The 15,031-nt window shown below is 49.4% G+C and overlaps 1 protein-coding gene across 1 annotated transcript; it reads right to left on the reverse strand.

Moving 5' to 3' along the window:
* Positions 1-1,501: 1,501 nt before the first annotated feature.
* On the reverse strand, positions 1,502-14,738 carry LOC306819437 (phospholipid-transporting ATPase IA-like; the record flags this gene model as incomplete). The annotated part of the gene is made up of 15 exons (XM_079373236.1): positions 1,502-1,656; positions 2,333-2,417; positions 2,609-2,678; positions 3,525-3,574; positions 4,141-4,223; positions 4,449-4,554; positions 5,273-5,345; positions 8,561-8,605; positions 10,061-10,149; positions 11,075-11,152; positions 11,487-11,614; positions 13,942-14,107; positions 14,195-14,306; positions 14,460-14,587; positions 14,669-14,738. Coding segments are annotated over 15 exons (1,438 nt in total), but the record flags the coding sequence as incomplete, so codon positions are not given.
* Positions 14,739-15,031: the final 293 nt, after the last annotated feature.

A 15,031-nucleotide genomic window follows, 5' to 3' on the forward strand; every position in this document is an offset into this window, starting at 1 on the left:
GTGTGTGTGTGTGTGTGTGTGTGTGTGTGTGTGTGTTTCTGAATGAGTGTGTGTGTGTGTGTGTGTGTGTGTGTTTCTGAATGAGTGTGTGTGTGTGTGTGTGTGTGTGTGTTTCTGAATGAGTGTGTGTGTGTGTGTGTGTGTGTGTGTGTGTTTCTGAATGAGTGTGTGTGTGTGTGCTTCTGGAGACAGGTCTGTGTTTTTCCCAGGATCTTGGAGGTCCTCGGCTCGTTGGTTGTGGACTTAAATGGGGCCATCACGGGTCCTTGGATTTGACGAGACCCAGGAGCAGAGGTGGGACCCTGAACATCTGCAGCTCCATCCTCTAATCAGTCAGAACCAGGACTCTGTGGAACCACTTAGACCAGGATTTAGACCCCTAGGCGAGTGGGGGTCCTGAGCACAGGGGGCTACCCAGACTCTGTGTGTGTGTGTGTGTGTGTGTGTGTGTGTGCGTGTGTGTGTGTGTGTGTGTGTGTGTGTGTGTGTGTGTGTGTACATCATCTAAAGGGGGAATGTTCTCTGCTACACATCTGGACTGAGCAGAGGAAACAAAGACTTCTGACTCCAGTCCAGGACTCTAAACGGGGCTCAGACTGGAGGACTGATGACTCGGACTCGGACTGCATCAAGACGGAGAAGAGGACTCTACTTCCTGCTGGTTTGGAGAAGGCTGACTCGTGTGGTCACATGACGTCTTGTTGAGTTTCTGTCTTCAGAGGATGGCTCAGACTCTGACGGGTCCTGACTCTCATCAGATCCTCCTCCTGTGTCTGATTCTGGTTTTGGTTTAAAGCAGCTGACATGAAGCATCCACAGTGAGTAAGATGATGTGTTCACTGTGACCCCACAGCGCCCCCGTGTGGTGTTTCTGTGAACCTGAGCCCACAGCAGAGCCCCTCTCTGACAGCTCGTCTGTTCGGCTCCTGATTGATTGTTTCAGCGGCGAGCAGTGGAAGATTAACGACCGCCACTTCCTGTGTTTGACCTCCTCACAGGAAGCCAAGAGAACCTGGTCACACGTTTCCAGGTGTGAACGAACAGGAAGTGACATAGTCGCACACTCAGCAGAACAACCTGAGGGCGTCAGCTTGATGACGCCGTGAGGACGCCCCCTCTATCTGTCCCCCCCACCAGAGTGTCTGCCATCACCATGGCAACAGCAGACACGCCCCCCTGTATCTGTCCCCCCCACCAGAGCGTCTGCCATCACCATGGCAACAGCAGACACGCCCCCTGTATCTGTCCCCCCCACCAGAGCGTCTGCCATCACCATGGCAACAGCAGACACGCCCCCTGTATCTGTCCCCCCCCCACCAGAGCGTCTGCCATCACCATGGCAACAGCAGACACGCCCCCTGTATCTGTCCCCCCCCACCAGAGCGTCTGACATCACCATGGCAACAGCAGACACGCCCCCTGTATCTGTCCCCCCCCACCAGAGCGTCTGACATCACCATGGCAACAGCAGACACGCCCCCTGTATCTGTCCCCCCCCCACCAGATCATGACAAACCTTCTCGATCAGCTCGTAGCTCTCCTCCAGTTTCAGCGCCCGGTTCTGCAGGGACGTGGACGCTCGGTGGTGGATCTCCAGCCAGTGCTGATAGGACGACTCGCTGACGTCGGCCACCGCAAAGCACAGAGTCCGCAGACCTACAAGACCAAAATCACAAGACCAGGGTCCCCATGAAGACGTTTAGCACAATCATTTAGAAGATCAGATAGAAGATCTGGACCTGCATCAGCTTCACACAGTGTGGTCATGTGGACCAGAGAAACCCGGTTCTGATCATATTCAGGATCTGGTGTTCATGTGGACCAGAGAAACCCGGTTCTGATCATATTCAGGATCTGGTGTTCATGTGGACCAGAGAAACCCGGTTCTGATCATATTCAGGATCTGGTGGTCACGTGGACCAGAGAAACCCGGTTCTGATCAATCAGACGAGCTGTCCAATCAGACGAGCTGTCCAATCAGATGAGCTGTCCAATCAGACGAGCTGTCCAATCAGACGAGCTGTCCAATCAGACGAGCTGTCCAATCAGACGAGCTGTCCAATCAGACGAGCTGTCCTGATTTCTATTGTTGGAGGTTTTAAAGACGTCTTTCTGCAGCTCTGCCACCAGGGGGCAGTCTGCCTCGCCTCAGAGATCAGAGAGACTGACTCCTCTGTGACGTTCAAAGGAAAGGTGAAGTCCTTATAGTGGCGTGGTGATCAACAGGAGTGAGGAAGAGCGGCGAGGAGAAAAGAGCGGCGAACACGCGTTAAAAACACCCTGAGACGTTATACTTTAAAGAGCAGACAGGGGGCGCCGTGGATCCACTCACCCTCAGTGGCAAACTGTTCCAGGTGCTTCAGTGTGATCTCTTTGTATCTCGAGCTGTCCGCCAGGCGGTCGTAGATCACCGTGTCCTGAAGGAAAACAAACACGCCATGGTTACTGAAGAGGAGGGCGGGGCTTGGCAGAGATAACTCAATAAATCTAATTCTGATTTTTTGCTTTTGCTCCTTTTAACATTTTCTGACATGACGAAGCAATGCAGGCGGAGAGGGGGGGAGCTGGTAAAGGGCTGTCAAGCGTTGCCATGGAGACAGACACTCACCGCTCCCTTGCAGTAGAGGCGGATCTTTCCAGATGGTGTGCGCATAATGACTGACATCCTCTTCCTGGTGCTGTTAGAGAGAGAGAGAGATAATTACAATACTGTTTATGACACACTCAATAAAGCAGCAGCCTCTACCATCAGTGTGTGAATGTGTATGAATGGATGAGTTAATACTGATGGACTCTTTACTCTGCAGCAGCCTCTACCATCAGTGTGTGAATGTGTATGAATGGATGAGTTCATACTGATGGAGTCTTTACTCTGCAGCAGCCTCTACCATCAGTGTGTGAGTGTGTATGAATGGATGAGTTAATACTGATGGACTCTTTACTCTGCAGCAGCCTCTACCATCAGTGTGTGAATGTGTCTGAATGGATGAGTTCATACTGATGGAGTCTTTACTCTGCAGCAGCCTCTACCATCAGTGTGTGAGTGTGTATGAATGGATGAGTTAATACTGATGGACTCTGCAGCAGCCTCTACCATCAGTGTATGAATGGATGAGTTCATACTGATGGACTCTGCAGCAGCCTCTACCATCAGTGTATGAATGTGTATGAATGGATGAGTTAATGCTGATGGACTCTTTACTCTGCAGCAGCCTCTACCATCAGTGTGTGAATGTGTATGAATGGATGAGTTAATACTGATGGACTCTTTACTCTGCAGCAGCCTCTACCATCAGTGTGTGAATGTGTCTGATTGGATGAGTTCATACTGATGGACTCTGCAGCAGCCTCTACCATCAGTGTGTGAGTGTGTATGAATGGATGAGTTAACACTGATGGACTCTTTACTCTGCAGCAGCCTCTACCATCAGTGTGTGAATGTGTATGAATGGATGAGTTAATACTGATGGACTCTGCAGCAGCCTCTACCATCAGTGTGTGAATGGATGAGTTAATAACTCGACCTTGTAAACTCCAGCACGTGCAGCAGTTCATACTTCTCCTCCTTGCCGAGCTGAAGACAGAGAGACAGAGAGGTTAATACAATCATCTTAAGCTCCGCCTCCTTCTAAGACAACTCCTCTTCAGGAGCACAAGCCGACTCCCCAAACTAATCAGACTTAACAGCACTTTAAACGTGTTTATCAGATGCTGAGCTGATGGAGGGAGAATAAAAAGGTTCAATTCTATTAACTGTGTTAATTGTAGAGAGCTGCAGGTAGAAGATTAAAGAGATGCTGCGAGCTGAAGAGGTCATAATGAAGGTTAAACACGTCTGGGAGACGAGATGTTCTGAGCAGGAGGACACAAACGTTTGAGTGCAATCATCAGGACCGACAGGCTGGTCGAACACGCCATCAGCTCAGGAGCCAATCACAGCCGACATCATGCTGATGTCATTAACACAGCAGGCTGTGTGTACTACAGCATGATGTCCCCATCAGGCCACGCCCCTCCATTATTGGATGGCTAAAGACAGATTACAGTATCAATGTGTCTCTATTCAGTGGTTACCAAGGAAACAGTGAGATGCTGTGATCTGCTTTCTGACCTTATCGCACCTTTCAGATGAAAACTTACCATCTCCATGATGACGCTGTCCGGGGTTCGACCTGAAAACACGAAGCCCAGGCTCCTGGCTGCTCTCACCAGAGCTCCTTCATCTGCAGCACACAGGACCACAACAAGTCAGACCTTTCACACACGCCCCCCCGAGGCGAGCGGCGCCGTTTATGCTCCGTTTGTTTGTTGTAGCTGAAGGTGAGCAGCTGTAAGTCTGAAAAAACATTTCCTCCCTCGGAGCATGTTCGTAAAAACCATCATGAACGCTTCACCAGGTGAGTATAAGCAGGTTTACATGCAGCAGACTCTGTCAGCCTGAGATCTACCTGGAGACGCCGCCTGGTAGGTCATACTTCCATCCGTGTGCTCGGGGACTGCCGTGTGACACGTGGCCATCATGGTCATGAACTCCTGGATGACAGCAGCTGTCGGCTGCAGGAAGGAAGAGACAACATGGTGCTCACAACAAAACCACACACCAAGGAAGACCTGATCCAACTGCCAGACCTGATCCACCTGCAAGGCCCTGATCCACCTGAAAGGCCCTGATCCACCTGCCAGACCCTGAGCCACCTGCCAGACCCTGATCCACCTGCCAGACCCTGAGCCACCTGCAAGGCCCTGATCCACCTGCAAGACCATGATCCACCTGCCAGACCCTGATCCACCTGCCACACCCTGATCCACCTGCCACACCCTGATCCACCTGCCAGACCCTGATCCACCTGCCACACCTTGATCCACCTGCCAGACCCTGATCCACCTGCAAGGCTCTGATCCACCTGCAAGGCTCTGATCCACCTGCCAGACCCTGATCCACCTGCCACACCCTGATCTATCTGCCACACCCTGATCCACCTGCCACACTCTGATCCACCTGCAAGGCCCTGATCCACCTGCCAGACCCTGATCCACCTGCCACACCCTGATCTACCTGCAAGGCCCTGATCCACCTGCCACACCCTGATCCACCTGCCACACCCTGATCCACCTGCCACACCCTGATCTACCTGCAAGGCCCTGATCCACCTGCCAGGCCCTGATCCACCTGCCAGACCCTGATCCATCTGCCAGAACCCCCCCCCCCCCCCCACACACACACACACACACACACACTGTGTCTCCCACCCCCCCACACACACACACTTACATGATGACTTTGGAGGTTTTCCAACAGGCTTGGGTCAGTAAAGCCCGGCTCGTCTGAGGACTGTGTGCTGTGTCTGAAAGGACAGAAGAGACAGAACAGTCAAAAAGAGGAGCAGAGGATCATCTGATGGATGGATGTATAGATGGATGGATGTATAGATGGACGGATCTATGGATGGATGGATGTATAGATGGATGGATGTATAGATGGATGGATGTATAGATGGACGGATCTATGGATGGATGGAGTTGCTGCTCAACTCAGACAAGACTGAAGTTCTAGTGATTGGACCTAAGAACCTTAGAGAGACTTTCTCTGATGATATGACGGCCCTTAGTAGTATTAGCGTAGCCTCTAGTACCACTGTTAGGAACCTAGGAGTTCTGTTTGATCAGGATATGTCCTTTGATTCCTACATTAAACACATTTCAAGGACAGCTTATTTTCACCTTGGTAATATCTCTAAGATCAGACAGATCCTGTCACAACATGATGCTGAAAAATTAGTTCATGCATTTGTTACCTCCAGGTTGGATTACTGTAATTCTATTTTAGCAGGGTGCTATGGTAAATCTCTAAAGACCCTCCAACTCGTCCAAAACGCTGCAGCTCGTGTTCTGACTAGAACGAGGAAAAGGGACCGCATGACTCCTGTATTGGCTTCTCTCCATTGGCTCCCTATAAAATCTAGAATAGAATTTAAAATCCTTCTGCTCACCTACAAAGCTCTAAACGGTCAGGCACCATCCTATCTTAAAGAGTTAATTGTACCGTACTATCCATCAAGAACATTACGTTCCCAGAATGCAGGCCTGCTCGTGGTGCCTATAGTCTCTAAAAGTACTATGGGAGGTAGAGCCTTTAGTTATCAGGCTCCTTTGGAATCGTCTACCAGTCGGGGTCCGGGAGGCAGACACACTAGGTACTTTTAAGAATAGACTTCAAACTTTTCTTTGTGATAAATCTTATAGTTAGGGCTGGCTTAGGACCAGCTCATAGTTATGCTGCTATAGGCCTAGACTACCGGGGGAACTGGCACCAGGATCTCTTATCTCTCTCTCTCCCTCTCTCTCTCCCAGCTTTCATATCTTATTACTGCTTGTCTCTATCTTTATATTCTAACCTCTCCTTTTTCTGGGAGCTCCTGAGCTCTCTTAGGTTCCTTGGGACTGTTGGTGAGGATGGCCTGCCCAAACACCCCCCCCCCACGAGGATGGCCTGCCCAGACAACCCCCCCCCCACGAGGATGGCCTGCCCAAAGTATGGATGGATGGATGGATGGATGGATGGATAGATGGATAGATAGATAGATAGATAGATAGATAGATAGATAGATAGATAGATAGATAGATAGATAGATAGATAGATAGATAGATAGATAGATAGATAGATAGATAGATAGATAGATAGATAGATAGATAGATAGATAGATAGATAGATAGATAGATAGATAGATAGATAGATAGATAGATGGATAGATAGATAGATAGATAAAGTGGAGTGTCTGGATGACCTTTCTGTGGAGGATCAGTCATTGATTATCTGCCAGCACTCACAGATCCTGTTACTATGGCAACACGAGTGCTGGCTGTTCACAGTCAATAGCAGCAGACGAGCAGCAGATCGATCCTGTGACTCATGGAATGATATCTGACACTGAGCTCTGATTCGCTGAGAATGAACACAACCCTCCTGTTCTCAGTCTAACTCTTACAGTATATCACAGTCTGAGTCCTTCCTCCTGTTCTCAGTCTAACTCTGACAGTATATCACAGTCTGAGTCCTTCCTCCTGTTCTAGTCTAACTCTGACAGTACATCACAGTCTGAGTCCTTCCTCCTGTTCTAGTCTAACTCTGACAGTATATCACAGTCTGAGTCCTTCCTCCTGTTCTAGTCTAACTCTGACAGTACATCACAGTCTGAGTCCTTCCTCCTGTTCTAGTCTAACTCTGACAGTACATCACAGTCTGAGTCCTTCCTCCTGTTCTAGTCTAACTCTGACAGTATATCACAGTCTGAGTCCTTCCTCCTGTTCTAGTCTAACTCTGACAGTATATCACAGTCTGAGTCCTTCCTCCTGTTCTAGTCTAACTCTGACAGTATATCACAGTCTGAGTCCTTCCTCCTGTTCTAGTCTAACTCTGACAGTATATCACAGTCTGAGTCCTTCCTCCTGTTCTAGTCTAACTCTGACAGTATATCACAGTCTGAGTCCTTCCTCCTGTTCTAGTCTAACTCTGACAGTATATCACAGTCTGAGTCCTTCCTCCTGTTCTAGTCTAACTCTGACAGTATATCACAGTCTGAGTCCTTCCTCCTGTTCTAGTCTAACTCTGACAGTATATCACAGTCTGAGTCCTTCCTCCTGTTCTAGTCTAACTCTGACAGTATATCACAGTCTGAGTCCTTCCTCCTGTTCTAGTCTAACTCTGACAGTATATCACAGTCTGAGTCCTTCCCCCTGTTCTAACTCTGACAGTATATCACAGTCTGAGTCCTTCCTCCTGTTCTAGTCTAACTCTGACAGTATATCACAGTCTGAGTCCTTCCTCCTGTTCTAACTCTGACAGTATATCACAGTCTGAGTCCTTCCCCCTGTTCTAGTCTAACTCTGACAGTACATCACAGTCTGAGTCCTTCCTCCTGTTCTAACTCTGACAGTATATCACAGTCTGAGTCCTTCCTCCTGTTCTAACTCTGACAGTATATCACAGTCTGAGTCCTTCCTCCTGTTCTAGTCTAACTCTGACAGTACATCACAGTCTGAGTCCTTCCTCCTGTTCTAACTCTGACAGTATATCACAGTCTGAGTCCTTCCTCCTGTTCTAACTCTGACAGTATATCACAGTCTGAGTCCTTCCTCCTGTTCTAACTCTGACAGTACATCACAGTCTCTGATGTGTCATGCAGCTCGGATGGTTGTCATGGTAACGGCTCTGGAGCGTCTGGATGGATGCAGTGTGAGGCCGCTGACTGATTGAACCCCTCCACACGTCTCTCATGTTCACCTATCAGAAGCTCTCTGGTCCCGTGTTTCTCAGGTGACCTCTCACTGAGCGCACGCCATAAGCCCGTGAGCAGTTAAAGACCCGATCCAACATGGCTGCTCTATGCTTGAACAAACATGCAAGCGCATGCTGTCTCTGCAAGCATCCACAGCAGACGTCAGCAGGGCGCAGTGTGTGTGAGGCGGAGAGGAGCTGCTGAGCGTGCACGAGCCTCCACGCCATTCTTCAACAGTGACACGTATAACACACACAGAGGAAAACCACCATCATACATCTTACCCGTCGTCCTCCGCAACACTACCGTCTTCAGCCTCAGGGACGTGACTGTGGGGGAGAGAGATGACGTGTTCACATAGTTACGAACACGTTGGCGTTCAGACGCTCAGGTTGGAGTCAATATGGCGCCGTGTTAACGAGTTAAAGGTTGGGACCAGAGCTCAGGGGGGTGTTTGTTCTTCTCACCGTAAACAATAGAACATGGAGCAGCGAGTACACCCGAGCCCTTCCAGAGAGGGGGCGTGGTCAGACACAGCTCATTTACATATTTAAAGCTACAGACACAGAAACAGCCTGTTCTGAGCAGGGCTGAAATAGAGGGGTTTATAGACATGATCAAATACAGGATCAGAGTGGATTTACAACAACACACTTCACACACATGATGAAGAGGAGCGAGCACACTGATTTCACCTGAAGAAGAGGAGGAGATCATGTGACCTTTAACGTGACCTTTCACAGGCAGCTGGTTAAAGCGGGTTACACTTCGTGATGACAATCGACTGACAGTCAACACTTTGAATGTTTCTGTAGCTTGAGTGAATCCTCACAGGAGGATCATGGGAGTCCCTGAGATCATTAAAGCCTGCAAACTCAGCTTTATTAATTACAGCAGCTCGTCATTAGTGGTGACGATGAGCACGTGCGAGCGGCATCTTTGTGTGTGTGCTGACGCCAGAGTCACGCCACAAAGCACCACATGCTTCTATGTTCCATCCTCCGATTTCACTGAACTGTTTGTGCAGGCTCTTAAAGGAGACCACAGACACGAGCATCTTATCTCCTGAACACCAGACGAGTCCACCACAACTCCAACTGCTGCTTCACTCTCATTGGCTGCTTTTCAGTGAGCGGCAGTCTGACAAACATGTCAGTCAAATAATGGTGGTGACGCCACACACTGGAGGATTCTTTGGACAATAATGGGATACGAGCAGTACTGCACATCGAGGAGGAAAACCCAAACGCTGGCAGCTTCAAAAAGCCTCTCATCCATATTCATCAGCTGCAGACGGAGTCCTCTCTACAGAGCATCAAAGGACTGACCTAGTTCAACAAAGAAGAATGAACACAACAAACCACGGCCTCCACCTTCACATAAACTTCATCACACGTCCTCAGTGATGGTGGAGACGGCACATCCTGGACCGTCTGTGTACTGCTCGCTTTGGCACATCCTGCTGATTGAATCCTGTTGGGATGAAACCGCCCTCACTTCCACCGAGGTTAATTATAACGAGACGCCTCTCAGAGAGACCACAACGAGCAGAGATGACTGAATGTCACGTGAGGAATGTGAAATATGTGAGACATTTTTAAAGTCAGACGGCGTATGAAGGGCATGAAGGAGAGGCTGTCTTTATTTATAGTTTCTGTTGAGACGAGCACTGATGCAGCTGCTAATGAGGAAGCCAGAGAGCAGAGAGAAACGCCAGATGTACTGCTTAGCACACTCAGCATTTAATGATGATGGGGGGGGGGGGGGGGTTAAACAGAACGTACCCGTATGCCACACCAGCAATAGTACACTTCTTGAACTGCATCACGTTGCAGGTCAGAGTCCCCGTCTTGTCAGAGAAAATGTATTTCACCTGGAAGAGGCAGAATAATAAAGAATGATTATTTAAAGGAGCAGTCTGTCACTCTGCCCCCTAGTGTTTAAAATGAGTACTGCAGTCTAAACTCTAATCATCACAGAGAGCTGTCTCCCCCCCCTCCTATCACACAGCTCAGCATGTGGTGGACACTGTAGCTTCAGTGTTTAGCCAGCTCTGCATGTGGTGGACACTGTAGCTTCAGTGTTTAGCCAGCTCTGCATGTGGTGGACACTGTAGCTTCAGTGTTTAGCCAGCTCTGCATGTGGTGGACACTGTAGCTTCAGTGTTTAGCCAGCTCTGCATGTAGAGACACTGTAGCTTCAGTGTTTAGCCAGCTCTGCATGTGGTGGACACTGTATCTTCAGTGTTTAGCCAGCTCTGCATGTGGTGGACACTGTAGCTTCAGTGTTTAGCCAGCTCTGCATGTGGTGGACACTGTAGCTTCAGTGTTTAGCCAGCTCTGCATGTGGTGGACACTGTAGCTTCAGTGTTTAGCCAGCTCTGCATGTGGTGGACACTGTATCTTCAGTGTTTAGCCAGCTCTGCATGTAGTGGACACTGTAGCTTCAGTGTTTAGCCAGCTCTGCATGTGGTGGACACTGTAGCTTCAGTGTTTAGCCAGCTCTGCATGGGTCTGTAAAGCTTTCTGCGTTCTAACCTCTCTCCATGTTTCATCTCCAACATTGATCCTAGTTTGAGCAGCTTTCTGCTGCTGGAGCTTATTAGAAACATGCAGAGGCTTTTTAGCTCGGGTACAATCACTTCTATCTGAAGCAGTTCCACTGCCCGCTTCCATCGCTGCAACACCTGTTCACCTGATAACTGCTCTCATATCTGGCAAACCCAGGGGCGTCCAAAACGGCCTTCAAAGCCCCGCCTACCTTCTATCATTTCTCTCTTTGGTCCTTTAAGTTCTTACCTGGCCTAATTCTTCATTCAGGTTGGAGGTGCGTGCCATGGCAGGAGTGTTGGTGGGCTCATACAGCATGTCAGTGTCCTAAAACAAAGCACAGACAACTTCAGAGTAACTTCACTGAAGTTTCATCCAAACAAACTTCAAATAAAAACCCATCACATGATTTTAGCCGTCCAGATTTGACCAGGCTGGGTGAACTGAGAAGGTCTGAAATGTGAGGAGTAAAGGAGCTGAGACCCCTGCTGATTGGTTTAGATGTCTGGTCAGTTTGAACAGACTGTTGACCTGATGAAGGTGTAGCACTGACATGTTGCTAACACATCTGGAGTCTGTTATTGGACCTGTCAGGTGGGTGTGGCTTATGAAACACGTCCATGAGCCGGCGACTCTCTCTCCAGCTCACACGCTCACTCACCCAGTTGATGAAAAAGGCCTGGATGAACTTGATGACCTCCAGGGTGACCAGCAGGCTGATGGGGATCAGGTTGTTGAACAGGATGATGAAGGTGAGGAAGTTGAGGCCAAAGTTTGCTGCCCCGCCATCTATCAGGACGAGTTATTGGAAAGGGAGGCGATACACAGGACAGTGGTCAGTGCTGATGATAAACGTGAGTTAGTCAGAGAAAAAGGCCCAAAGCTGCTTCCAGCCGATGCTCAATGTTTACCCAGAGGAGGTTTCAGGCCAACATTGTGCATCAGCTGGAAAGATCCATTTCTTCCACCCAACCTCACCGTGTTACGGCTCGACCCGCTAACGGCCCAATTTAAAGTCCCAAAGACTGGGAGTTTCTCAAATAGTGTGAGAGCAGCAGCCTTGGCATCCAGCATGATCCAGGCAATGAGTTCAACAAAGCAAGCTGGCGCTGGTCCCCTCTAAAGCCCCAAACCACATCTAACCCCACTGACATCAAAACATGAAAACAGGAGGGATGTGCTTTACCTTTCCTCAGCTGGCAGGAGGTGCAAATGTTCCCTTCCTCAACCCAAGCCTTGATCTTGGCATTGTGGTTGAGAGGGACATGACAACGATTGCAAAACAAAAACTGGATGGCACAAAGAAAGTGGCAGAATGGAAGCTACTGCTACAACAACACACAGAGGAGGAGGGGCTTTTCTCAGAAGAGGGGAGGAAGACAAACAGATCGGATGCTCTCAAGACAAAGGAGGGAGAATTCAGTCCATAGCACATTCTCAACCAACAAGGAGTGGAAAAGAGGGGGCGGGTTATGTCAGCGAGGTCGTCTGGATGTTAATGATGCTCACTACATCAGCTCACTCGTCTCTAGTAGCCAGCTTGTTATTGGACGTTAGAGATTCTAATGGATCAGTGGAGAGTCATTAAAGAACTCAAACCGGGCCATGCAGGAGTGCACCTGGAGTCTGCGTCTGAACGTGGTCACAGCTGGAGGACTTCTGTCTTCACTGAGACACCGTGCTGTCACTGAACTCATCACCTTACTGCGCAGCTCGCATTCAGTCTGCATCAAGTGTGAGCTTCATGCACACGCTGATCCGAGTCAGCGAGCTGCAGGGCGTCACGCTTACTCGGACGCCCACGTCACACCCGTGAGATGCACGGTGGCGTGCAGACACTCTTTTGATTTCCAAATGTTGGAGAGTAGCGTGGACTCAGGGTGCCGACAGTGATGTTCAGAATAATTGGACAGTGGGCCCACCTCTCTCTTTTGTCACTGGTTGGATAATATGCACTGGACAGAGTCTCAACAGCTCCTTATGAAGGTACAATCAGTCTCAAGATGGACGCCGGCTTTATGACTTACACCCCCCTCGTCAGTGTGATCTCGGTTTTTTTAAGGGCGCTTTAATAGCACGGACACTTAAAGCTGTTCAAACCAATGGAAGCCAATGCCTGAGGTATTAAAGAGGAACAGTGTAAGTCATACTGCAGGCTGGACCTCTCCTACACAGGCCTATCAGGGAACAGAGTCATGGCCAGGGTGCCACCACAATCACTTTGCATACCCGCTTCAGAGCGGCCACGCACACTGACCAGCCCACGTTTGACGTGCTGTGTTCACGTGTCGTTTGAGAATAACATTAACAAGGTTGACCCCCCCCCCCCCCCCCCCCCCGCCCGCCCCCCCTCTCCGGCCTTTGAGTGATCCAGGATAAAAGAAGGCTGCACAGGCATTCAGGAAATGTCAGTGCTTGGGCCTGGGGTTGCACCACATGAACACGTCGTTATGAAAGCTTCCTGCGTACGACACCATGACCCCGGCACTCAGTGCTGCTGCTGGTTTATCTTAAGGAACTGTCGGAGGGGGGGGAGGGTCTGAAGCTTGGGAAGAGCAAAGTGTTTGACGTGGCACAAAGAAATGACGGAAAAGTGAGACACTGTTTGCATCAGGCACTGAAGAAAACTAGACGAAGAGCTGGAGGGGAGAAACCTATTGTTGGATCCCTGGTATGTCCATGGCACGGGCCCAAACAAAGTAGGGCAACCGTTTAGGGGGCGAGGGTAGGGGGCTTCATTTGCTTAGAGCTTCAGTAAGGGGTTAGTAAGGGAGGGTCATTCACGGATGGCCAAGGCTTTAAAATGGTTGTTACCTGGAGCTGTTAAAAAAACGACAACAAAGAAAACAACAAAATCAAACAGAACATTAGAAAGGAACAAAAAGAGAGCAGCGCAGTGATATTCAACCATTTCTTTCTCACTCAGTCACAACACGTCTCAGTTAACTGGGAATTCTCTTATTCCCGCATCAGCACATATTTCACTGGGAAACATCGTTTAACTGAGGCAACAGAAACACTGACACGACACATACCAGCATCTAAAAACTCAAAGTGACAGAAAATAAGCTGATATGGACAACATGGAGGAGCAGCTCGGGCTGAGGGACTCTTACAGTTCAGGTCCATGTACCAGGCCGCGTTCCCATACTGGTACTTCCAGATGGTTTGTCCGATGGAGCAGACCAGAGAGATGGCCAGCAGGCAGCCGAACAGAACCAGGATCTGAAAGTTGGTGATGCGCTCCACGTTGGACAGTTTCAGAGGAGGCCGAGTGGAATTCTGGGTAACAAAGGAAGTTAGAGACGATGATGATGATGATGAGTTCAAGAGCAGCATCCTCCATCAGAACTGTACCGCTGGTCTTACCTGCATGAGCTTAGTGTCATGTCCGGTGTAGACCACCACCCCGTGCACCCACTGCGTGTTCCTGAGCTGAGCTCCTCTTAGGAGGATCTGGTCTGGACCCAGGGGTACAGTACTGGAGGAGAAAAACCACGTCATGACTCCACACAGCATGCTAACATGATCCAGGTATTCTTAGTTTAGTCCAGTTTGTAGGATCCGCTGCGCGCTCAGACTGGCTTCAGACAGCTGAGACACTGACGGACAAACGACCAGGAGATCAGCTCACCTGTGTCCGTCCAGGCGGATGTTCCCAACAAACTCGTACAGGTGTCTGTTTGGGCTCTCACACTCCATGCGGCCTGAGAGACGCATCAGGCTGTCGATGTCCTTAATGTCAGCGCTCAGCTGGAGACCCTGCAGGGACAGTCAGAGTCTTTACTTACTTCACTCTTTGACCCCTCACTGTGTCATCACAGAAAAACAAAGAATCAGCACCTGTCGGATCTTAAGGTTGGTTTCTCCGTCCAAATTCGACGTCTCGATGTAACACATACCCTGAGGTTCACTGTGGGGGAAACACCAAGACCCTTCAGCTTCACATGTTAGACTTAACGTTTGTCACATTTAAAACCATCAACACAGACACCAGATTACAGACACTAAATGTCTCCACTCACTGGACGGCAGTGTTAAAGTACTGAACTTTAAAAAGGCTCTCTGCACATGTGGAGTTTTAAATCTCCCTACTCTCTCTCTACTCTCTCTCTACTCTCTCTCTACTCTCTCTCTACTCTCTCTCTACTCTCTACTCTCTCTCTACTCTCTCTCTACTCTCTACTCTCTCTCTACTCTCTCTCT

Source organism: Symphodus melops, assembly GCF_947650265.1.
Source record: "Symphodus melops genome assembly, contig: scaffold_471, whole genome shotgun sequence".
Classification (NCBI taxonomy): Eukaryota; Metazoa; Chordata; class Actinopteri; order Labriformes; family Labridae; genus Symphodus; species Symphodus melops.